The sequence below is a fragment of the Rhizopus microsporus genome (assembly GCF_002708625.1).
Source record: "Rhizopus microsporus ATCC 52813 unplaced genomic scaffold scaffold_37, whole genome shotgun sequence".
Taxonomy (NCBI): domain Eukaryota; kingdom Fungi; phylum Mucoromycota; class Mucoromycetes; order Mucorales; family Rhizopodaceae; genus Rhizopus; species Rhizopus microsporus.
Window position 1 is genome coordinate 21,232 of NW_019671952.1, and position 23,363 is coordinate 44,594.

The 23,363-nt window shown below is 37.4% G+C and overlaps 11 protein-coding genes across 11 annotated transcripts in view; 7 read left to right on the forward strand and 4 right to left on the reverse strand.

Annotated features, from left to right (window-relative positions):
• The window catches only part of RHIMIDRAFT_249323 (uncharacterized protein), a gene marked incomplete at both ends in the record, with an annotated part of 2,004 nt that extends 559 nt beyond the window's left edge, over window positions 1-1,445 (forward strand). Inside the window, 8 exons of the mRNA XM_023610604.1 lie at window positions 42-114; window positions 160-227; window positions 276-387; window positions 437-560; window positions 614-732; window positions 762-901; window positions 957-1,176; window positions 1,227-1,445. Coding sequence (XP_023461061.1) covers window positions 42-114; window positions 160-227; window positions 276-387; window positions 437-560; window positions 614-732; window positions 762-901; window positions 957-1,176; window positions 1,227-1,445 — 1,075 coding nt within the window. The remainder of the gene's footprint in view (window positions 1-41; window positions 115-159; window positions 228-275; window positions 388-436; window positions 561-613; window positions 733-761; window positions 902-956; window positions 1,177-1,226) is intronic.
• Window positions 1,446-1,588: 143 nt separating this feature from the next.
• Window positions 1,589-5,377, reverse strand: RHIMIDRAFT_242723 (nucleoporin-domain-containing protein; the record flags this gene model as incomplete). The annotated part of the gene is made up of 10 exons (XM_023609832.1): window positions 1,589-2,533; window positions 2,580-3,087; window positions 3,147-3,679; window positions 3,736-4,206; window positions 4,256-4,429; window positions 4,481-4,743; window positions 4,803-4,873; window positions 4,932-5,028; window positions 5,087-5,194; window positions 5,251-5,377. The coding sequence occupies 10 exons, from the start codon at window positions 5,375-5,377 to the stop codon at window positions 1,589-1,591; spliced, it is 3,297 nt and encodes a 1,098-aa protein (XP_023461062.1).
• Window positions 5,378-5,993: 616 nt separating this feature from the next.
• On the reverse strand, window positions 5,994-8,516 carry RHIMIDRAFT_100309 (acyltransferase ChoActase). The gene is made up of 4 exons (XM_023605100.1): window positions 8,180-8,516; window positions 7,399-8,130; window positions 7,078-7,349; window positions 5,994-7,013 (listed from the first exon to the last, which is right to left on the reverse strand). Exons 1-4 carry the CDS (start codon window positions 8,186-8,188, stop codon window positions 6,185-6,187), a joined length of 1,842 nt encoding a protein of 613 aa, XP_023461063.1. The 5' UTR covers window positions 8,189-8,516; the 3' UTR covers window positions 5,994-6,184.
• A 1,487-nt stretch (window positions 8,517-10,003) lies between these two features.
• RHIMIDRAFT_274910 (2-dehydropantoate 2-reductase) lies at window positions 10,004-11,134 on the reverse strand. Its single transcript, XM_023612502.1, has one exon. It carries the CDS (start codon window positions 11,091-11,093, stop codon window positions 10,140-10,142), a length of 954 nt encoding a protein of 317 aa, XP_023461064.1. The 5' UTR covers window positions 11,094-11,134; the 3' UTR covers window positions 10,004-10,139.
• Window positions 11,135-12,742: 1,608 nt separating this feature from the next.
• RHIMIDRAFT_274911 (2-dehydropantoate 2-reductase) lies at window positions 12,743-13,824 on the forward strand. The gene has a single exon (XM_023612503.1). The coding sequence runs from the start codon at window positions 12,850-12,852 to the stop codon at window positions 13,801-13,803; it is 954 nt and encodes a 317-aa protein (XP_023461065.1). The 5' UTR covers window positions 12,743-12,849; the 3' UTR covers window positions 13,804-13,824.
• A 15-nt stretch (window positions 13,825-13,839) lies between these two features.
• On the forward strand, window positions 13,840-15,030 carry RHIMIDRAFT_274912 (Dor1-like protein). The gene has a single exon (XM_023612504.1). It carries the CDS (start codon window positions 13,855-13,857, stop codon window positions 14,890-14,892), a length of 1,038 nt encoding a protein of 345 aa, XP_023461066.1. The 5' UTR covers window positions 13,840-13,854; the 3' UTR covers window positions 14,893-15,030.
• An 869-nt stretch (window positions 15,031-15,899) lies between these two features.
• On the forward strand, window positions 15,900-16,829 carry RHIMIDRAFT_100339 (Zinc/iron permease). Its single transcript, XM_023605101.1, has one exon. The coding sequence runs from the start codon at window positions 15,919-15,921 to the stop codon at window positions 16,819-16,821; it is 903 nt and encodes a 300-aa protein (XP_023461067.1). The 5' UTR covers window positions 15,900-15,918; the 3' UTR covers window positions 16,822-16,829.
• An 8-nt stretch (window positions 16,830-16,837) lies between these two features.
• Window positions 16,838-17,703, reverse strand: RHIMIDRAFT_209418 (cytidylate kinase; the record flags this gene model as incomplete). The annotated part of the gene is made up of 4 exons (XM_023607137.1): window positions 16,838-17,169; window positions 17,215-17,452; window positions 17,523-17,593; window positions 17,652-17,703. 4 exons carry the CDS (start codon window positions 17,701-17,703, stop codon window positions 16,838-16,840), a joined length of 693 nt encoding a protein of 230 aa, XP_023461068.1.
• A 297-nt stretch (window positions 17,704-18,000) lies between these two features.
• On the forward strand, window positions 18,001-20,037 carry RHIMIDRAFT_274914 (P-loop containing nucleoside triphosphate hydrolase protein). Its single transcript, XM_023612505.1, has 8 exons — window positions 18,001-18,042; window positions 18,103-18,181; window positions 18,234-18,292; window positions 18,343-18,577; window positions 18,625-18,937; window positions 18,992-19,307; window positions 19,362-19,662; window positions 19,718-20,037. Exons 1-8 carry the CDS (start codon window positions 18,022-18,024, stop codon window positions 19,873-19,875), a joined length of 1,482 nt encoding a protein of 493 aa, XP_023461069.1. The 5' UTR covers window positions 18,001-18,021; the 3' UTR covers window positions 19,876-20,037.
• A 1,057-nt stretch (window positions 20,038-21,094) lies between these two features.
• RHIMIDRAFT_274924 (uncharacterized protein) lies at window positions 21,095-21,886 on the forward strand. The gene has a single exon (XM_023612506.1). The coding sequence runs from the start codon at window positions 21,458-21,460 to the stop codon at window positions 21,662-21,664; it is 207 nt and encodes a 68-aa protein (XP_023461070.1). The 5' UTR covers window positions 21,095-21,457; the 3' UTR covers window positions 21,665-21,886.
• An 85-nt stretch (window positions 21,887-21,971) lies between these two features.
• Window positions 21,972-22,963, forward strand: RHIMIDRAFT_274927 (uncharacterized protein). Its single transcript, XM_023612507.1, has one exon. The coding sequence runs from the start codon at window positions 22,352-22,354 to the stop codon at window positions 22,736-22,738; it is 387 nt and encodes a 128-aa protein (XP_023461071.1). The 5' UTR covers window positions 21,972-22,351; the 3' UTR covers window positions 22,739-22,963.
• Window positions 22,964-23,363: the final 400 nt, after the last annotated feature.

A 23,363-nucleotide genomic window follows, 5' to 3' on the forward strand; every position in this document is an offset into this window, starting at 1 on the left:
AAAAAAAAAAAGGAAAAGGTACTGACTATTTATTCTTATAGTGAGATTCAATACGCTTTGCTTAACCTTGGCATCTTGGAATACAAGTTTGGTCACTTTTCTGATGCACTATTTGTAAGACATGGGATTTTCATTTACTCTTACTAAACCGTCCGTTAGGCCTTTAATGATGCTCTAACAGCGGCAAGGAAAAATAAGGATGAATACTGTCTGCAAGAAATTCAATAGTAAGAAAGAAAAAATTAAGTGATTCTATGATTAACTTGATTGCGTAGTTGGATAGAAACATGTCGAAAAAATCATTACTTTCAAGGCAGCAGTTCCTTTACAAATGATTACTTGAACAACATGAAAGCATTGACTCTTGCACGTGATATGATTTGCAGGGTATGGTTTTGTTTGCAAGTAAAACTAGTCTAATAGTATGTTGCTATAGGGTGACTCAAATAGACATATCTTTGAGATATTATACAAGACATCTATTAATATCATCATGAAAGATATCGAACAGATGGATCGTGTACAGTGCCTTATCACTGCCCTAGCATGGCTTCGTTGTGGTAAGTTGCTAAATTCTTTATGATTCTACTTTTATTTATGTCTTTATGTCTAGGTAACAGCACACTCGTATCATCTTACTTGGAACTAGCCAAGAGCGTAAAAGATAGTCGCATTGAAGATATTGAAAAGACGGTTCTTTTAAATGCAAAAATGGTATTTTACACAGACTTGGTAAATCGTTATAGCTCATTATATATAAGCTTGAATTAGCCGGCGAGTCCGAAATGGCAATTGGCCTGATAGACATGTTTACAAGACAGTATCCTAAAGAAAGTGTACTATTAATGGATTGGAAAATGACACGGGCCAGCCTTCTTAACCAGACGCATAATAAAAAAAGGTATATATACATATATATTTTATGAAGGAGAACCCATCCCTCTTTTTGTGTCTAGAAAATACTTGGATATACAATCTGGATTACTATATTCAACACTAGGACCTAATTCAGACGAGTATCTGAATGGGATATATAAAAATGTTCAAACGTTAGTTGATAATAGAGAATTTGAAAGCGCTCTTGACATATTAGACTGCATCCAGGATCAAATACAGAAAAGGGACAATGCCTCTGGCTTGGATACTGTGTTGATTATGAAAGCAGAGACGTACATAGTAAGTGAGTTTCATTAACAAGTACCACATCTATATCTTTATTTCTATAGCAAATGGGATATCATAATGGAGCTATACCCATCTTACAGAAGGCGATGACGCAAAGCAAGTTAGCTTACAATACAAAAAACTTTTATATCGCTGTTATCAAGTTAGTAAGAATATATATTCGATCAAAGAATGCAGAATTAAAAAAAAAGGCGATCCTCATGCTTGAGCACATTTTTCCCAAGGTAAATGCGCGTATAAAGGTCGAATGGTCTTATTAACATTAAAATAAGGTGCTCTTGATGAAGTCCAAGGATCTCGAATTGGATTTACGTAGAACGTATGCCGAAGCCACTAGTCAATAAATACAATATTACAACAAAGCCATCTATTATTGTCCTCTCTTTTTTTTTATTTCTTTATTTTATATTGATTTAAACAAGTCTTGTAACTGAGGAAATCTTTCGGCATATGAATATAATTTACGTTCGTCATCAAATAACTGATAGTCTAACTCTTTTGCAGCGGCAATCGCATCTATATTGCCAGAATTTTTTAATATATTCTGAATACGTATCTGAAGGCGACATGCATTCATGCGTGTATCGATTCGTTCAGCCAACTGTACACGAGTGTAGTTGGAAATATCTGTTTCCTTTTCACCACATCGACAATTGACGCGAGCGTATGCCAGGTATTTCATGCGTGCTTCTAATGTAATTTGATCACTTGGCATTTCCGCCAGTCGTGTAAGACATATTGCAGATTTGTAAAATTGTGTCTTGCCTCGGTAGTACTGCCATAGGAAATTGAGTGAGATGTATTCGTCCTGAACGACCTTGGAAAAGAAGGGCACTAAGAATTCAGTGTCGACTGCCAATAATTCATCCGTCATGTTCTCATTAATGTACCAATAGTAGAGCTTATAATGGAACAATGGGTCCTTGTTCTGGAGCGCTGATTCAAACACCTGCTTCACATAGACGGCCTTGTCCGCAATGGGCACACGTCTGCCCATGTCTATCTTGGGTTGTAGTAGTGATCTAGCATCTTTGAGTGCCAAAAAGATATAGTTGTATGTTTTTGTGCGGGCATCATAGAGTGCTTTGCTCGCTTCGTCTCCTTGCCCTCCAGATTCAAATACAGCGAGTGCTTGCTGTTGAGGATCAAGCTTTTGAGCACGGTCCAGCATGAGTTCGACAACGCCAACATGGAAGGATTGTGCTTGATAGAAGGAACAGATGCTGCTGATATGAGCCTCGGATATTTGATCAGATGCTTGTTGGAACTGTGAAAGTGATTGCTGTAAAAAGAATCTTTTTTCGTTTTCTGAATCTTCGTGCAGCGCTCGTCGGATATACTCCACGCCCTACAGGTTGTCATTAGTGACATATATATATAAAATAAAGACTTACTCTAAAGAAAAAAAAGTCACCACGACTAAAGAATACAGGGCATCGTTGTTGCAGATCGGTTGAGACAGTTTCATTAAACGCTGCGGCGTTCTTCACAGTGACCTCATCGACGGCCGTGATGACAAGTTCGTGGCAAAAGTCGCGACCTTCCTGCATCGTGAGCATCATCTTGATGTCCAAGTCTTTTAACAAACTTGGTGTATCGACAGATATATATCGTTGAAGGGTATTTCGTGTATTAGCGTCCCATAAGAAGACGGAAAATTCAATAGAATCGATGCATTGTAAAAGGAATAAATAGAGTTCGTGTACAGATCGTTGTTCGTCCAAGTAAAGAGCTAATATTTTAGAATCAAGCGTTTGGAAGCGAGGATCAGAAATGGTGGCAGGATCATGGAAACCCTTGTGCGCATCCATAAATGTCTTGAGTCGAAGTAGCTTTCGTCTGACCGTAATGAATGGATTGTCTTCTTTACTGCAACTATTGACATATATTTTCCCATCCTTACTGTAATATTTTGTTAGTCATCAATAAACCCATTTCCTATTTTTTTTTTTTTCTATTACCTTGGTACAAATAACTTTGTTGTCCAAATAGGTCCTAAGAGTCGGGCTAAAAACAGAACAAAACCATCATGCTTCCCACTATAGGTCACTCCGCTCATGGTATCGGCATGTGCTAAATAGTTGTTCGGCGCTTGATTAGCCTTACTTGCGGCAGGCACGCCTCCGTATTCAAAAAACAGATACGTTGCTGTATCAATGGTTTGTTTATCACCGCTATCACAGATGATCGAAAGGCACATGGCACATGTCTCTGCTTTACCGAACTCATCAAAAAATGTCATAATTTCCTTTCGTTGACTCTCGTTTGAAGGTCGATAGTTTGCTATAAGACGCTCGAGTATGTCCACAGGCCTCTTCTTGTGGTAGGCGCATATAGAACCAATGGATACTGCCACAAATGTTCTCTGAGGATCTGAAAGCTGTTGAGCCAATTCACGCAGTTCGTTTCCAGTCATGATCTCATCTATAGCTGCAATTCTAAATTTCGTATCGGTGGAAGCAGCTGTTTCGATAAAAGGCATTCTATTGATATTCTACAGAAAAACATTGTAAATGCACTGTGGACGTATGCTCTTTCCCCAAAACTTACTGTATAACCAAAGCTGATAGCGCTCGATTGCTCTTGTTGTACGGACGCAAGAGCCGTGATATGAACTGAATCAAACTCTTTGTTGGCCTTTGCCGATATACAGGTACCGCGGCTGTAATAGGTTGTATGATAGCTTGCCTTTGGCTCATCTGGATGTAAGTTAGCCTCTGCCGGAGGGAAGCGGACATGGACTAGTTCTAATGTACTTGGTCTATCGGTCGTTCCACTGACAGGTGCATACATGCGAAGTACATTTGCATGTCCACTGAAATAGAGCCTGAAACCACCTGTTGTCATCGCCATCAAATAGATCTTTTGGGACTCCTTTTTAGGGATGATGTGCAGTGATGAAATTAGAAATTCTTCTGGATCGCAGACTCTTTGATGCTGACGGCACATATTTTGTGCATGTTCAATAACGCTTTTATATTTAATGACTGGAGTGTATTCATGAGTTCCAATGTAAACAACCTATAAGAAGAGTAAGTAAAACGCGTCATTAAAGAAGAAAGAAACCCACTTCAATACTTGAATCAAAATTAAGAATATACAGCACTTTACGCTCACTGTCAATCACTACACTTTTTACGCGTGAATCTGATTTCATCTTTAAGGGTGTTGGCAAGAATCTGTTGAGTATATTTTCTGTTCTACAAACAAGCTGACATAGGGGTCCAGTCCATTTAGTAGGTACCTATAGTATGTTTATAAACTGCCCCCTTTCCTTTTCATTGCTCAAACCTACATTGTAAACTAATTCATACAGATGTCCCGTATTGTTTGTTTCGTCTCCAGTTGGGTTTCCAACCATAAATATTCTTCCATCAGTTGTACCAACGACTGATCTCATACTAATGTCATCACTCGGAATAGCCAAATTGACCGCTATCAAATTCACAACTGATTGTTCTCCAAGTTGAGTAGGTTCTGATACACTTATGCCGAGCGGAATAATTTGTAGTGCAGTGGCAACAATCAAAAGATAATCAATTTTGGGGTTGAATACACCTGCCAAACATAGGATATATTAATTGAATTCATTATCAATTATGGTGCATTGTTCTTACCTGGTTTAGGCTTTACAAGGCCTACAGCGGTAATTGGTTGATCTTGATCCACATATTCACATATATCCCCACTAAGACAATGGTGATAAATAAACAGTATTCTCTTTGACATGCACACACCCACTTTACCCTGTATTGTAATCCCATAAATATAAGCAATGATCAAGACTAATCCATGCTCGCTTAATTTCTTTTAATATTCCAACAAAACTACGACAACGAGTTTCTTTGTATATAAAGAAAAGGGGTGAGTATAGTAGTAAAATAAAGAGACATATACAAACCATCAATTTTTGACTTAATTTGTTCGGGGAACTGCTTGTCAGTGATGGAAACAAGCTCTTGCTTCAAGCTAGCAAACGAAGTTGTATATACGTCTGAAGCACCTGTGCCTTTTATATAGATTGTGAGTTCGAGACACGCACAAGCAGTATTTTTTCTTATTTACTAAACAAGTCGGTAAGATCAGGATATCCAAGCTCTTTTGTTATAGTTTGGTCTAAACTTTTTCCAGTTGCTAATATCTTATGTAGCTCAGCTATAGTCGGCTTGTTGTTCGAAGCATTTGAGCTCATTTTATTGTTATTTGTATTGTATACAAAAAAATGAAAGAGAAAAAGAAGGAAAGAAATAAAGAAAAATGTCTTCTTTTTGCACGCCTAATATTTGTTTCTCCGCCCTTCGACGCGCCAAAAAAATTTTTGTAGGGCATTGTTTGCCCCATCCCCTTTTTTTTGCTGTATGCAACTGAATGAGATTATATCATTGTGGTAAACAAGCATACAGGGCTAAAAGAGAGAGAGAAAGAGAAAAGAAATGTCTTTCTTTTTTATAAACATCTGTCAAAATTCTCTTTCTCCTTTTATAATCCCATTTATTGTTAATAGTTGGTTTAACTTTTGACTTGGTCATAAAGCTTCAATTGATCATTTGTATACTCGTATAAGAAAAAATAATATTATATATTCTACACCTTTTGTGATTTTACTGAAAAGAACATTGCTTATGAAGAGGACACGATCTTTAAGCATGTAGAAAATAAAAGGAACTTACTTGTGCTTAATCTCTTCGTTTTAGTTTATGATTAGTAGTAACTTTTAAGGCATCTATAGCTTATTTCAATCATTTAATACACAATCAGATAGAATAGAAAGATGAAAAAGAAAAAGAAAAGCATCCTTTTTTTTTTCCCTCTCTTCCTTTTATAATTATCATACGCATATTTTAATGCATTCCAACATATTCGCTTGTCCCCCTTTTCGGAAATAGGATTGTCTTTAGTGAAGATAAGCTACTCAAAAATAACCACTCTTTTTCATGTGTCTAAGGATAAAAACATACTATATATTTTGTACAAATTTCTAATATATTTATATATGCGCCTACAACTTGGCTTGGGTAGGAGCTTCTGCCAAGAGTGTGTCTCGCATATCATCACAAGCCTCTTCTAATGCTTGCTTGAAACGATGTGTACCATTAATGTATTTCTTACCATGCACTTCAAGATCCCTGACACTGGCAACATTAAATTGAAGAGCATTATTCTTGATCATGTATGCAACACCAAAGCCATCATTGACTACTTGGCCCCAGCCATATCCATCAAAATGTTCAGAGGTCAATTGAGACGTAGACAAATACCAATGAGAGGAATAAGCAAATGCAGGGTCTGTGAACAGCTCAGGTTTTTGTTCTCCTTCTCTCAAACTGTTCTTTAAACCAAACAAGTGACGATCAACACCATGTGCATTGACTGCCTGCCCCATGTATTGGCCATGAGCCTTCAAGGCAGCACGTAACTTGGCGACCTTTTCTTGGCTTGAAGCATTTGGATCTTCCATCGCCTTGACAAACGCAATGGATTCAGCAGACACCGAACGACAGGTCTCGGTACGACCACGTTGGAACTTGCGTGTCTGAGCAGACTCATAAGTAGGACGAGAGGTACCAAACATTTTGTAGTAGGCAAGTTGAATAGCCATCTGCGCAAAAGCATCGGGAGAGCATTTCATTTTCTTGATAAAGTTCTTTCCGAATGCATTGTACGCCAAAACGGTCATTTCATGGTTACCAATCAATTCATCAAAATCCTTCTCGGCTGTCTCAATGGCTTTTTCGACCTTGCCATTCAATACAAATTGAAGTTGCTCGGGTTGGGGGATATCCGTGCGCACATGATCAGACCCGTGATTGACTAGATTTCTAGCAAGTCTTTATATAAAAAGAAAATATACCCTGTGAGAATCTGCCAATCTATATTCATCTTTTGTCTTACCCATCACAAACATATTCATTTAAGCGGCAAGTAGCTGTACCATCCATACAAGAATGTTCACCCATGAAACCAGCTTTGCCATTGTCAAACACAATGAATTGCAAAGGCTTATCAAAGAAACGGTTACGTCCATCTCCATGCCAGCAGGCACGAACAAGTTCATCCCTGGTAAATGGCGTCAAGTCATCAAGACAGACGACAAATGAGGCACTTTCAATCTTGTCCATAATCTTCTTATTATTGGGATTAGCTGCCAACAAGTCATCTCGGTACTAATAACGAATAAGTATATGCTACAGTGTATGCGTGCTTATCACTTACATCACACCATTTATCACGGTTTTCAGAGGTCAAAACGCCAATAGGAATTCCCTTGATGTCGCCAGCATCATCAATGACACGTTGGAACTGTTGTTCAAACTCCTTGGTGCTCAATTGTTGACCTTTGTAAACAGTGTCAATAAAATAAAACTTGTTCTTGCGAATAGCAATGATGTGGGTATTCTTGATGGGATCAAAAGTAGCCTTGAGGTCACTAGGCTTGTGTGCAATACGACAATTGTTGAACATGTACTTGTAAGAATCCATACACATAGGCTCGCCCTTTGCATACTCAGGTTCGAGCGTTTTGGTAACAATCAGTTTTTTGAATTCGAGAGCAGCTGTTGTGATGGCGGCAGCACGTTGAGCAGGCACCCTTCTCAGTTTATCATCCTTATATGCGAAGAAGTAAGAGACATAGACAACGACAGGATCACGATAACCCATATAAGCTTGGTCTAACCACCAATCTTCCATCCAATTGACAATGCTGGGATCATTAGCACGAGCAACAAGACGCTTCTGTAGCTCATGACCAAAGCTTCCAGGGGCTAAGAATTCCTTTACAGCTTGTTCTGAGCGCTTGTACTCTTCGTCACTCAAAAGAGGACGTATACTCTTTAAATACTTGGGAAGGGTTTCATTCAAGTCAGGAACAGGTAATTTAGGAAGGTTGCTTTGGAAACGAAGCATTGGACCAGGTGCATTAGGGTCAACAGGAGTCTTGGGTGTCTATGATGTACATAAGTAACGTATTCTTTATATGGTAATATCTGCTTACATGAGGCATATTATTTATTTATGAAAAAGAAAAGGGTATTTTTTGTTTGTGGGGTATTTTTGATATCTGTTAAGCATTTGCTTGTGTAACAATTATTACTGTTTAGTCATTCCCAAACATAAGCTTGAGAAAGACGCTTACACTTTTTTCCGGGAGTGATTGGGTCTTTTTTTTCCGCTTTCCATCGCTTTCTATACGTTTCACCTAATTTGGAAAGAGTATTCATAATCTTCAATACATGCTGATTGCACAGCAATTACAAGCAGAACTTCCAATGATAACAATTTTTACATGCAACAAATAAAGAAAAAAGATTGACCGAATGCCTTCTGTTTAAAAACCTTGAATAACAAAACAACAATAAACATTGTTAAAAATGACAATGTTGCTATTTCAATGATGTCAAAAAGAAGAACCATCTCAAGGGATGAGAAATAGGAAGATCAAGTAGTTCCTTAACAACACCAGGAGAGCTTGTATACCCACAATGTTTAGATCCGTCAATCAAGAGAATATCTGAAAAGCAAAGACCATTAAAGTGTTATTCAACTCTATTATTCAAGTTGTCCCTAATTCAATATGCTACAGTAGCAAGGTCAAAAACTACCATGGTATATCCTATTAGATTTATGAGGCATCACCCAAAATCTTGGAGGTCGCAAAAGAATGCGATCGCAACAAGGAAGCTTTGAAAGAAGAAGAGCGGACTTTAATCCAGATATGAAAATATGTATTGCTTCTCATACGGACCAGAGGAATTTCAAAGCATTGCTTTTGCAAAGGATTTACAAGATAGCTACTATCAGTTTAAATAAACTAGGACCATTTTGGATAATCCAAAAGAAGATGACAAGGGACAGCTTGCTATGGTCATTTGGTTATTTCCATTTATCTTAGCTCTCTTACTCGAATTGTATTGGCTGGCCCTTCTGGCTCTCTTAACCTTTCTTCAAGGACAGCGATAGCCATGAAATTTGTGGTTGTGCAGAAGAAACAAATGATTCAAGAAAGATCTCATTGTCGTATTTACATCAGAAATACTTAAATTTATCGTATGAGATCATTTTGCAGTACGCACTTTAATGATATACAGCCAAGATATTGTCAATTGGCATAATGGAAGAATCACGTAACAAGGCGTACTTTGAGATTTCTATTACCTGTGACAAAGAGTACGTCAATTACGAATATATGAGTTGCAGAAGCGAAAGTACATCGACAGGCTATGTTCTCAAAAACGATCCTATATGACCTCGAGCAGTAAGAAGCCATCAATCATGTTTATTGGAGATAGTGAGCTCTGCTTTGGATCGTCCACAAAAGGTTACCAGAGATTCGAAGGATGCTGAAAAACTACACTTCTGTTTGTGTAGCAAGCAAACATAATACATCGCAAACATGTGTTTTTTGCTTCAAAAAGCTATTACATCCAAATCGCAAGACAATAGACAAAAATGACCGTGTCAATTTAAAAAATGTAAATGGCGATTTTGTTTGCGTGAATCTAGTCTGTACATCTCTAAAAGCAGACCAGAATACTCATACTAGAGATACGCAGAGTGCCGTGGCTATTGAAAACAGTATCCATTATCGTAAAACAATATCTGCTTATAACTGACATTGATAAACGACTGTAGTCAGTATGAATAGAGTGAATTCATACAATATGAGGTTATGTGTACACACTTTCAATAACAAGTCAAACTAAATAGAATCTCTCCTTTGAATATAAATCATTACTTCTTTATATAAAAGGATGCACTTCTGTAAAAGATAATCGTTCTAATGGTAAAAGCAGCACCATAACCCAGATCATGAAATGAACAATTAGACTTTCTTTATGAATTCAAGAACCATTAGTAATTATAATACACGCTTAGAATCGTGGCTTACCAGCCATTTGATAGATCAGTATTTTCGCGTGTGCTAAATGATTCCCAAAAGAAAAACGCTATTTTTATTAAAAAAGGTCTTCCTTGGCATGAATAAAATTAACAATAGTTTCGTTCATTTTTGTAGATATGCCTTTCTGCTTCCCAAGCTTACAAATATACCCATTGAAATAATCAATCTCTGTCAATCGTTTGTTTTTTATGTCTTGTAAGGTCGAACATGTATTTTCTTTTGCCTCGTATGCCATTTCAAGAACCATTTTCATGGTTGAATCCAAAGTTTCATCTGGTAAATCATCTTTAAATAATTCAAAAGCTTCTTCGCAAATAGATCGCATGATTGTCTGCGCATGGGGATGCAGCACTCCTCCGTTTTTACAACCAAGTATAGTCGCAACTGGATTGATGGTTGAATTGATAAGGAGCTTCTTGATCATCTTGACATATGCTTGCTCCCAGGGCAACAACGTTGCTCGAAACTCGGGTATACCTACTATAGTTTGTGCCAAACATTGATCCAGTGGTTTGCCTGATACAGGATGCTGTGCTAAGACTAGGCTTTCAGGAGCATCATAACCTGAATGATGTTGAATGTCATAGGGAGCCAACCTTTCTATTGCATGTCTGTTTATTCCGACGATAATTGACGGAGGCTTTGTCGCCCGCCAGACGCTATCCAGGAGTTCATCAACGACACCCATGCCGTTTTGCAGAAACAGGACAGTACTTGATGATGATAGCTGAGAGACCACAGATGAAACGGCCTCGAATGTATGCTGTGATTTTGTAGTGACAATAAGAGACGTGATTCTTTCTGTGTTTTCCTTTGTTTTTACTGCTTCGACGCCAGAAATGTGTTCTATATTTCCTCGAGAACGATAAGTGATTCTATTGTGATGCTTATTAAATTCTTCCATTTTAAGACTGGAGCGTAGCAATAGGGTCACTTTATGATTATGCTTTCTTAACACACTCGCTACATGGCAACCAATAGCGCCAGCTCCAAGAATATGAATGGTCATATCTTGCAAGAAGATTAATGAAAGTCAAAACCAAATCAAATCTAAGAATTGTCAATTTTAATAGTCAGGCTAGCCGGACATGGGACTGCCCGGCGTCATTCACGTCTGCTGCATTATAATGCAGCTATCAGTGAGTCTTTTTAATAGAAATATGATCCTCTGTGCTAACTAGCCTTGATTCTGTATCTTCTAAGAGAGCAGTTTAAACATTACCTCAAGTGTGGTTAAAGTTAGAACTACCCTTTATTCAGAAGCTATTCGCACACTGATAGAAAAATGATAATTTCAGGTGACAAATAATAATAAAAGAGCCCACAAGAAGCAAAAGAATGAATAAAGAAGTGACTACAGTAGACTCTCAATTACTGAACACCTGCTGGGAGTACGAATGATATTCCGTTGTCGAGAATATGCCGTATGAAATAGATAGATATAAAAAGTGTAATTCTGTGGTTTAACTAGCACTTTATTGAAAAGATGGTTAACAATGAAATGTCTGACAATATCAGTCATATACAATAGATCACATCTAACTTGATGATTTGTAACTCAAGAAACTATCTCTGAATACAATGCAACAAAAGATAGCCCCCGAGTGTGACACCTTTGGCGAATCCGTTTTCAATTTCCTGAGAATGTTTCCAGGGGAACGTAAGTAACTCTATTCAATTTCATATTCACTGCATGGCTTGACATCCTTTTTCCCAAAAAAAAATCTTAGATTCCAAACAACATCGACAGGTATTAAAAGATTTGAGGAAGCAAAACGAACGCTACGAGTGTTCTCACCTTTAAAGGATTATCAAATTTGGTGAGGACAGTGTCATGATCCAGTCTTGTTTTTGAGTTGAGGGATATGACTCTCTAGTTCTTATTGATGAAAATTTGAACCAAGAAAAATAAAGCCCTTACGCATTAGCAGCCATATGTAAGTCAATAGGACATACACTATAAAAAATTACTCTATCGTCCTGTTGACTTTTACGTCTGAATATTTTATCTTATACAAATATCACAGATTACTGGAGAAAGCATTAATAGGTTGTTGTCAGAGAGGCTATATAAAAGAAGCAGAAGTTTCAAATGGAACTGAGTACGAAATGCATATGCTTCTTTGTGTCGGGTACACAGCAACTTCAAAGTTTACAACAGTCAAGAAAATGCCTCTAGTTTCCGTGCTACCAGCTAAAGCTTCAATTTCACTACTGGTATTATAATACATTGAAAGATCCTGTTTTCTTCAAAACTTTGAGGTATTTTTATGCGCTCATAAGAGAAAATTGAGTCATGGATAAGAAAAAAAAAGTAGTAACCATACTTACAGTAGCGCAGGATGATGAATATGAAGGACAGATTGTCAAAATTGATGGAAAGCTGCTGGCTCTGGTCACGCCAGTGGTACTTGTCCTCATTTGGTATAGTTTGGTACTGAGGCCTAAATTACATTTTGGCTTATAAACTCTTGGTCTTTAATCTTTTCTTGACTATATTATAGACAAAATAACACTTTGTACCCTCTATTAACATTCGCAATCGTTAAAATGGCCTCAGAATGTGCTCTATTGACAATATTTCTTTGTCAATTTTAAAGTAACCGTAAAGGCAACACAGTGTTACCTCCACAGGTTTCTATTTCTATCAAAAAGGACTCCAAAACAGACATCTCCTTATCCGACTTCTATATCTTCCACAGTCAAATATGGCTTCCCTTATTGATTTGATTTGGTTTTGACTTTCATTAATCTTCTTGCAAGATATGACCATTCATATTCTTGGAGCTGGCGCTATTGGTTGCCATGTAGCGAGTGTGTTAAGAAAGCATAATCATAAAGTGACCCTATTGCTACGCTCCAGTCTTAAAATGGAAGAATTTAATAAGCATCACAATAGAATCACTTATCGTTCTCGAGGAAATATAGAACACATTTCTGGCGTCGAAGCAGTAAAAACAAAGGAAAACACAGAAAGAATCACGTCTCTTATTGTCACTACAAAATCACAGCATACATTCGAGGCCGTTTCATCTGTGGTCTCTCAGCTATCATCATCAAGTACTGTCCTGTTTCTGCAAAACGGCATGGGTGTCGTTGATGAACTCCTGGATAGCGTCTGGCGGGCGACAAAGCCTCCGTCAATTATCGTCGGAATAAACAGACATGCAATAGAAAGGTTGGCTCCCTATGACATTCAACATCATTCAGGTTATGATGCTCCTGAAAGCCTAGTCTTAGCACAGCATCCTGTATCAGGCAAACCACTGGATCAATGTTTGGCACAAACTATAGTAGGTATACCCGAGTTTCGAGCAACGTTGTTGCCCTGGGAGCAAGCATATGTCAAGATGATCAAGAAGCTCCTTATCAATTCAACCATCAATCCAGTTGCGACTATACTTGGTTGTAAAAACGGAGGAGTGCTGCATCCCCATGCGCAGACAATCATGCGATCTATTTGCGAAGAAGCTTTTGAATTATTTAAAGATGATTTACCAGATGAAACTTTGGATTCAACCATGAAAATGGTTCTTGAAATGGCATACGAGGCAAAAGAAAATACATGTTCGACCTTACAAGACATAAAAAACAAACGATTGACAGAGATTGATTATTTCAATGGGTATATTTGTAAGCTTGGGAAGCAGAAAGGCATATCTACAAAAATGAACGAAACTATTGTTAATTTTATTCATGCCAAGGAAGACCTTTTTTAATAAAAATAGCGTTTTTTTTTTTTTTTTGTGCGCCTTTTAACTTTCTTTGTCATGTCTATAGATGGCCATACCGATTTAATTTCTCTACTATTAGGAGACAACGACGACATCAAGGCCAAAAAGGCTCACGATTACATTGAAATGTTGACAACATTGTCCTTATCAGAACTACAACAAGAATCTGCTCAATTGAAAGAAGAACAAGAAAAGGCAAAGCAGAATGCGCAACGTCTTGTCTTTCGCAATTACCCTTCATTCCTAGACTCACAAGCGTGCACTAAACAGATATCAAGCTTGCTTGGTGAACTTGATGACGATTTAAACGGATTTCAAAAATGTGCAGATGAACTAGAAGCAGCTTGCAACACGTTTAAGCAAGATTCAAAATCAATCAAGGAAGAACAACATAAAATCAGCTGCGTTCTAGATCATGAAGATGTCCTAACGGAACTACTAGAGATTCCTCAGCTTATGGAAACCTGTGTTTGGAACGGCTACTACTCAGAGGTTATGGACTTGGCCTCTCATGTTCGTCTGTTATCAGTCAGATACCCGCTTTCGGTTATATCGAGCATTCAACAGCAAGTACAGGCATGCTTTGACCTCATGTTGGTACAGTTGATCTCACACTTGCGAAAACCTATTAGACTGGCAGCAGCAATGAACGCCATCGGTTTTCTTCGACGTATGGACGTGTTTGAATCAGAAAATGAACTCAGAATGGTATTTTTACGTTGTAGGCATGACCACTTGCAGCAAAGACTGTCACGGATAAAGCGAGAGATGCCTGAGGATCCAAAGCAGAGAAGTAGAGACAGTTTAGAATATATGAAACGATTTATTGATGTGCTGCGAGAGCAGATGTTTGAAATTGGCACGCAGTATATCTGGATCTTTCCGCATGAGCAAGGGCCACTGCTATCTGATTATATGGTGCATCTTATTGGGTTCATTCGGTCAACGTTAAATGAATATCTACCATTAATAGAAGATGAGGCCACTAAAAATTCTTTATTGACCCAACTTGAATACTGTTCCATATCTCTTGGGCGCATTGGACTAGACTTTAGGCATTTATTCATTGAATAACAATAATACACTGTCCCAATAATAAATGAAAGCAAAAAATTCGCTCAAATTTCTTTGAAAAGTATACCCAAAATTTAGTTTTTTTTATTTAAATCAATTCTAATAATAAAAAATGCATATTGCTTAGAGAAGAAAAATAAAAACCTTTGCTCTCCCTCCGAAGCGGGAAAGGCCAGCTGCCCGACACTTCAACATCCGGCAATGTTCTAGGAACATTTCTTCAATCTCGGAATTGGGCAAATTATAGAGTTCGAGTGTAGAGAAAAAAAAAGATTGGAATAAGAGCCTCCTTTTATAGTTTTTGGTTTGTTTACATTGTGACTTTGAAAGCGTTCCTGAGTTGAAAACAAAAAAATTCCTTGGTTGCATGAATTATTTTAAGGAAGTTATATTAAGGAGAGCATCAGTCTTCATTCCTCATTGGTTGGCTTTGTAGTAGACTTTCATAGCAAAACATGCAACTAAAGTTGAAAATTTCTAGACAGCTTACAAAAGAAAAAGGTAATTTAATTTAAACAAGATCGACTATTGCTTTAACATCACCCTAGTTTAACCACTAACTCTTGCCTTATTGACAAGGCTCCAAAAAAGAACCTATAATTAATCATATCAAATGTGTACTTATTCTTGAACAACATCTTCTTAAACACCATTTGGAGAGCAATCAAAGGGTAGCTTACTGTTCAAGTGAAAAATAAAAAAGCTCCAAGTTATTTAAGGATTAAGCTTTTATATAGTGGTTTTATATATGTCGTTGAAGCCAGCAAAATATCGCTGAAAGAATTATTACGGTTGTGCTATCTTTCGAATTCACATCGCCGTATAGAGTACGGCCTTTGCTCGCAAGAGTGGCTTAGGCTTTTATCTAAATATCATTCTTAAAACACACTATTTCCAGAAAGAGATGTCGTGCTGACCTGTCGTTTTTCGTATAAATTGTATTATAAAAATTGCAAAAATGCGGCATAATTATAACTAGGCTGGACTTTAATCTCTTTTTCTTTCTCCTTTCTTTGTTCATTTTAGATGGAACCACTGTCATGGTTAATCATCTTGAGTGCTGTCATGTTTATTGGTAGTTACATTGCTGGGTCACTTCCACTTGCTGTTCAGCTATCTCAAAAGAAAGTACACTTACTGAGTTCTTTTGGCGGAGGAATGTTAATAGGCACATGCTTGGTGGTTGTCATCCCTGAAGGCACTGAAGCGATATATAAGAGTACATTACAAGTCAACAATACTGGACAACAGCATCTACAGAAACGTGATCCAAGTGGAGAAGGCGATGGACACGCTGCAATGGGCATAGCCTTGATTGTAGGATTTGCGCTCATGTTCATCATTGATCAACTAAGCTCTCAAAAGACAAAGCCTTCAATGAACGGTCAAGAATACTCAGAGTTAGAAGTAATATCTGGAGAAAGAGAAAGAGAAAGGGATTCAGAACAGCATCGTCATGACATGTCGACAGCATCTGTCACGGGATTGCTAATCCACGCCGCTGCAGATGGCATTGCTCTCGGTGCTAGTGTGACGCGCCCAGAGCTATCAGTAATTGTGTTTTTAGCTATTATTCTGCATAAGGCGCCAGCCGCATTCGGATTGACCTCTTTACTACTCAACAGCGGATTAACCAAGACAAGTATTCAAAAATATTTAATCCTATTTGCTCTGGCTGCACCGACAGGGTCCATATTGACCTATCTCTTAGTGGGCTTATTTTCATCCAATGTGACATCGACCGATATAGAGTACTTCTCTGGCCTTTTGCTGGTATTTTCAGGCGGAACGTTCTTGTTCGTTGCCATGCACGCATTACAGGAGGTATCACATTCAAAGCCTAACGAAGTCAATCGACCGACACAACTACTAATTACTCTTGCTGGTATGCTTATTCCCACCACACTTAATATTATGCATAATCATTGAAAATGGATATGTGTATTTATTGTGAAATCCTTTGATAGACCCAATTTTGAATGATTCCTACTTGTTTTTCTATCGATAAACTACTTGTATCCAATACGAGCGCATCCCCTGCCTTTTTTAATGGCGAAATATTGCGTGTGCGATCAGCTAAATCTCGAGCTTCGAGGTCAAGTTTAACATCATCCAGAGTTTCCTTCAATGAGTTTCCCTGTCTGTTCTTTAATTCTTCGAATCGTCTTTGGGCACGCACCCAGACATCAGCCTCGATGAACACTTTGAGTTCTGCATCGGGAAGAATGACCGTTCCGATATCCCTTCCATCCATGACAACGCCCTTGATGCGTTGACCTTTATGTTCAAATCCTTCAGAGATAGATTCTGGCACTTGTCCACTTGCAATCGCACGCTGATATTCTGCAAGTGCACTTCGTACTTGAGGATTTGCTGCAACCAGATTAATATTTCTTGTGATGTTGGAAGTGCGAATAAGGTGGCTCACATTGTGTCCGTCTAGTTCGATCTGGCCTAATGAAGGAAAACAAATGTGCGAGTTCTTTGCAATCTGTGCAACTTGATCTTGATTGAGTGGATCAGTGGGATTAATGTTGTTTTGCTGGCATTTCAATGTAATCTATATATTTATAAAGTGCTTCATGTTGGTCAAAAAGCAAGGAATGTGTCATTTGATGTGTATTGCTTACAGCCCGAAACATGGCTCCAGAGTCAATATAAGTAAACCCTAATCTACTGGCTAATAGTTTAGCTGTGGTACCTATAGATTAAGAGTAGGAAACGTGATTAATTTCTTGTATTAACTATTCATATCTTACTTTTTCCAGAAGCTGCAGGCCCATCAATGGCGATTCTGAAAAGACGTGGCATCTTTATCAAGGGTCTTAGAGAAAGAAAGATAAATTTTAGAAAGTGGAGCTTGTATATTTGGTAGATGACATATTTATCATATCTTAATAAGGTCAACCTTACCTTCCCTGGTATATATCTTAAATCACGTCTATCTGTTAAATTGAGACATAATAACATTCCCTCTTGGTTATTCTAAAAAGTTATTTATTCCAACAATAACCACATCCAAGGTCGTCTTTTCGTCAAGGTTGCTATTTTTTCCCTAAGTGGACAAAAGGTCACAAATTTCGAATCTAGTAACTTGTCACCTTTTCTGCATTTTATGCATGCTATTTAATGAGCTTACAGAACAGTCCAGTATGAAAAAGGATTATCATATACGCAAAAAGTCAAACTAACATAAAGACACACCCACAGAAATTCGTTCTGCCGTCTTATTCTACTCAACAGAAAAGAAGTGCACTTTGTGATCTTGCTTCAGATTTTATGGGCTCACGTAAGTTAAACTTGTTTACCGTAGTTAATGTATTGCATTGACGCATGAATAGACTTACTTGAAACCAATAATGATAGTCTTTGGACTGATCTTTATGCTCCAAAGCACGAAGTAAATGTTTTTTTGTGTAATCTAGATTTTGACTACTTACTTAGATTTAGAATGACTTGGCGATTAGATCTGCAAGGATCAAGGAAGTCAGAATGGCCATAAATAACTCATCAATCGGAAAGCAAAAGGGACCTGTCAAAATACTCATGTTAACTGGCCCATCTGGTTGTGGCAAGAGTACACTCATACGACTCATTTCCAAATCAGATGGCTATAAACTTATCGAATGGTTACCTAGTCGATGGGCGTACGACGACAATAGAGCTTATAATACCCAGCATTCAAGTAGGATATACATTGAGTGTTTTTGTTATGACTAATTCATTTCATAGATTCACCCATGGAGCGCTTTAGACAATTCTTGCATCAATCAATACATCAATCTACATTTGACGAACAATACAACAAGAAAATAATCTTGGTTGACGACATGCCCGATCTTACAACTAATTCCGTAAGGAACCAATTTCATTCCATCCTACAAACCTGCCTCAACAGCCCAGTGCCATTTTTGCTTGTCTTTATTGTGTCAGATGTTTGGCTATCGACTGAGTCAGTTCAAAGGAGTTATGATACACGGTTGGTTAATATACGAGATCTCATTCCGCCTGGATTATCCATTGATCAACGACTACAGACAATTGAGTATGATATAAGCATATTCTCCAAAATTATCATCTCATCTATTTTGTTCAACAGGTTCCTGCCAATTACAAAACCAGCAATAAAAAAGGTTTTAAGTAAAACAGCATTAAAGGCAAATGTTCAGATCGGAAAGGATCAATTAGATGAACTGTCAGAGCTAAGCAATGGTGATATTCGAGCAGCAATTAATATGCTCCAATTTTACTCTACAAGCAAGGATAATAATAAATACTTGGGAATAAAAAGAAGAAGAGATGACGATGCTAGTCTCTTCTGCAGAACGACTGGATCTTTGTCTTTATTCCATGCAGTAGGAAAGGTACTTTATGCAAAGAGGGATATGAATGGATATTATGAATCAAAACCAGAGGTAAGACGCTAAGAGATTACCTGATAGAAGAATACTAACTTGGATGAATGACAGGATATTTTAGGCAGACTTCCTGTAGATAATGATTTATTTATCTCTTACTTGCATGAAAACTGTCCAATGTTCCTTGATGACAGTGAAGCATGCGCAGAGGCATTAGAAAGTCTGTGCGAGGCTGATCTAATGCGTTCAAAGGATGATTGGCAGAACAATATTCTGAGTGCCTGCAGATGTTTGATATCCATGCATGGGATAATGATTACCAGGAAAGGAAAGGTTGGCGGCAATTTAAGACCGTTAAATAAGCCTAGCTTTTCTGAGGTGCAATATATGGCGGAGGCGAACAGGAATAAAGGTTTGAACAGATTACATAGTGCTGGTATAGGACTTTCTTACATTATTTGAATTAGAACTTGACTTAAAAATAACATCGCTTTACAATGCCAACAAAGATACATCTGAATCACAAACAATCAATCAAGATCCCATTCAGGATTTTAGTGAAGATGAGTTTGATACTATTTATGGAGATGGCACTGAACTTATGGAGCTGCTGGATGGCTTCTAAACTTTTAAATAATGTAGAAATCAATATATTCTCTTGTGATCTTTAAAAAGACATTGAAGCAAGGAAAACTGTAAAATTTAGGCTTATATGTTTCTATAAACAGAGAGAGCAACATTGCCTGTGATGTCTATAAAAAATAAAGAAATAGCTTGCACAAAGGAATATCATGATCCTCTATTGTTGTTTATTCTAGAACGAATATTACATTTCAATGCAGTAGCAGATTACGCATGATTATGAACAAAGTTTGGAAGAAGAAAGAAAGAATTGTCGATCTTGAACAGCGAGAAAGGGTAACCTCTCAGAGAACACTATACAATATATGAGCCTTCAGACTCATCTGTAGCTCATAGCATTTAGAAGATGGTTTATCCAATAAGATGAGATCTGGCTTATTCTCTTAATATAGTAATTAACGAAATCAAGGCACCAAGGCTTCAAAACAAAACTATAAAAGAAAGGTACACTTTTAATTCAACATCAGATGTCTTTGAAACTACTGTAAGTCATATCCTTATCCTATGCTTTCTCTTATTAGTATTTTTACTGGAAAATCAAGGAATATCAGAATGCATTGCTTTGATGTCAACCATCACTTTTGAATGGGTGCCTTTCTTGATAAGTTAAGGCCAGCAATGAAAGAGCCTAACAACAACAATAATTAACACCAAATATTAAAAGAAAATCTATATAATATGTATTATCTCTAATGCTTATACAATAAAATATAACCATAGCACAATAATATATAATACAAAAAATTTAAGTAAATGTATGAAAAAAGGTCTGGTTAGTATGGTTGTTGGCAGCATATTGACTGAACCTTACAAACAATTATGAATTGCCCTGATTATAAGATGTCGTCTTTGCAATGGTTGAATTTGGGTATTTCGTTGTTATTACTATTATTTTTTTGGTACAAAGGAAAGACTTACAACTTAATAGGTTGTTCTGGTACCACAAAGGAGTGCCAGCCTTCCACATAGTTCTTATTTCCTTGTTTTGGTGCGTTTAGGAAATGGTACCAAAAGACTATTTAGTGATATTATGGGCTTCCTCCTTTTTCTTTCGCTCTCAAAAGATATATTCATTATACTTAAATTTCTACGTATGTATTATCTTGTTTATAACAAGAACAATTTTACTGATAAAATTCAAAAGTATCCTACAAAGTATATCAGAGAAGCATTTTTTTTTTCCAATTTTAAAATATAATTATGTCCAAGCTTCATTCAAAGAAGCGCCATCGAAAAGTAGACAGCCCATTCTTTTCTGTAGTAAGCTCCCCAGCCAGATGGAAGCTTGCTGTTACAGGAGATTGCCGCGCAAGGCAATATCAAAACAACTAGAAAGTTGTATTATACAAGAAGAAATATGATAAAGAATGAGAGGAAAAACAAAACAAGTACCTTCAAAATGCACAGGAAGACGCAGCAAGCAGGCGTAAATGGAAAACAAAGGCTATGAACTGCGATAAGCGTATAAATACATCTATACAAGCTTTATCAATTGATGCAAGTTTGATAACCTGACGCTTTAATTGAAAAGCCACTTACAGAGAGTATATGCATTTTAGCTTACCATGGTCAATCAGACTGCTCAAACAAGCGATGCGACTGATGCTGACAATAAAGTGTCTTTAGACATAGAAGCTGATACCAATCCTGCCGCGGCCCAGCAGCTAACGATATTAGAAGATGAGAGCATCGAGCAGAAAGCTGACATTACTAGAAGACGGTTAAACCGTCTAAAATCAACTATAAGGCAAATAATATTTAAAGTAATTTGATAGAACTGCTGCCGCCAGCATTTTAAGAGCGCACTTCTGGAGATCACAGCTGCAGAGTTGGATGCTTATGTGCTAATAACAAATTTTTTAATGCCACATCTACCACCTGGGAACAGGCAACATCATATCATTTACCAGTTGCCGTTTTTTTTTTATGGCCGATGACCTCCTTCGAAGCTGTGGATACAGTAGGTTTGCTGTAATATTGACGCCATTAATCACAGCACGTAATTTTCTTGCTTTAAAAGTAGATGCCCCTTCACTATTCGCTTTGCTTTGCTCAAGGAAGAAGACCAACAGAGCTAAAAAAAAAAAAAGGAGTTTATAAACACTGAAGGCAGCCCTATCACTATACGCTCAATTGCCACTGAATCAAAGAATGCTGTTTCTGTATTTATTTTTGATCTTGAGGAAATCAATACTTTATGTAACAGCTATGGCTTAAAATTTGCACATAGATGTATGCTTTGCGTGGGCTTAAAACTGTTAGGATCAATGGTTATTTGCTGAATGAAGCACCTGCTGGTACTATAAGATCATCTCAGCAAGAAAGAAGTAGGAAAAGAAAGATAGATGATTGCCAGCGTGAGGTTTCAGATAGATCAATAATATTGCAGGCAGAAGTTGATATTCTGCAACGGCAGCTTAGGAAGCATTATTCTGATAGAAGATAATTTGCTCTCCATAATGAAGCAGCATTGTGACGAACTCAGAAACTTTTACTATTCAAACGCTCGAGTACGACGTCAGAGAACATACGAGCTGCAGAAAAGAAAGTTTATTGCCCGTCTTTGTTCAAATGAGAGATCCATGTGCAAACAATCACAAAATACTTCAAAAAAGTGTCTTCTGATCATGTTTGTCGGTGACAGAGGTCTGTGCATTGGCTCCAAGATTAAAGGTTTCCTAAAGTATGGTGGCAACTGGAAGTCGAACAAGGATAGTCTGTACACGACTGTATGCATAACAAATGAGCATAATACATCACAAACCTGCTTGTTTTGTTTCAAAAAGCTACTCAACCCTTACCGTCTGGTACAAGGAAAAACAATACAGTTAAGCCTAAACAAGTAAAAGGTAGCTTTGTTTGCACGAGCCCAAAATGCCAATCAGTCTGTGCTGGGAAGGCAACCCGCGTCCGAGACACGGTTAGTGCCACTGCGATTGCCTTGGCTGGTTTGTTCACTCTCCTTTTTGGTGTACCCTTCCCTGAATTTAACCCAAGAAAAAGTCAGTCAGATACTGACAAATTTGAAGATCTTGCCGCTCACTTTCCGCAAAAGAAACGTAGACAGGCATAAAGCCGTCAGCTTTATTACTTTGGGTAAAACTCAATTTGACAAATGAATATGCCAGAAACTAACTCTTTCGCTTCTCATCTATTCTTCCTTTTCTCAATTTGCCATGGATATGTAATGTTATATCTGTGTCTCAATTTTAGGACTCGTAGTTCATTTACCCTCTCAGTATTAAACACGTTTAAAAATGAATTAGATAAAACTTGATTTGCTCTTTTAAACGAATATCTTTATTATTTTTTGTATTTCTTATTTACTGTTTTATTAAAAAGAAGTTTCAGAAAGAGGATAAGATTATGACGTGTATGAAAAAAATGATTGATGCATATTAAAAAAAAGTATTTACGCAAGGGAGATTCTTGGCGCACTCCCAGATTTCAAAATAGTGACGTTGCATTTTT

Coding starts and splice junctions, on each gene's coding strand:
- RHIMIDRAFT_100309 (XM_023605100.1), bottom strand. Junction 7,350..7,398: donor ACCGTGATAAATGGTGTGAT/GTAAGTGATAAG, acceptor ATTCGTTATTAG/TACCGAGATGACTTGTTGGC. Junction 7,014..7,077: donor AATGAATATGTTTGTGATGG/GTAAGACAAAAG, acceptor TTTTATATAAAG/ACTTGCTAGAAATCTAGTCA.
- RHIMIDRAFT_274910 (XM_023612502.1), bottom strand. CDS start 11,093: ATGACCATTCATATTCTTGGAGCTGGCGCTATTGGTTGCCATGTAGCG.
- RHIMIDRAFT_274911 (XM_023612503.1), top strand. CDS start 12,850: ATGACCATTCATATTCTTGGAGCTGGCGCTATTGGTTGCCATGTAGCG.
- RHIMIDRAFT_274912 (XM_023612504.1), top strand. CDS start 13,855: ATGTCTATAGATGGCCATACCGATTTAATTTCTCTACTATTAGGAGAC.
- RHIMIDRAFT_100339 (XM_023605101.1), top strand. CDS start 15,919: ATGGAACCACTGTCATGGTTAATCATCTTGAGTGCTGTCATGTTTATT.
- RHIMIDRAFT_274914 (XM_023612505.1), top strand. CDS start 18,022: ATGAGCTTACAGAACAGTCCA. Junction 19,308..19,361: donor ATTATGAATCAAAACCAGAG/GTAAGACGCTAA, acceptor GATGAATGACAG/GATATTTTAGGCAGACTTCC. Junction 19,663..19,717: donor GGAGGCGAACAGGAATAAAG/GTTTGAACAGAT, acceptor TATTTGAATTAG/AACTTGACTTAAAAATAACA.
- RHIMIDRAFT_274924 (XM_023612506.1), top strand. CDS start 21,458: ATGGTCAATCAGACTGCTCAAACAAGCGATGCGACTGATGCTGACAAT.
- RHIMIDRAFT_274927 (XM_023612507.1), top strand. CDS start 22,352: ATGAAGCAGCATTGTGACGAACTCAGAAACTTTTACTATTCAAACGCT.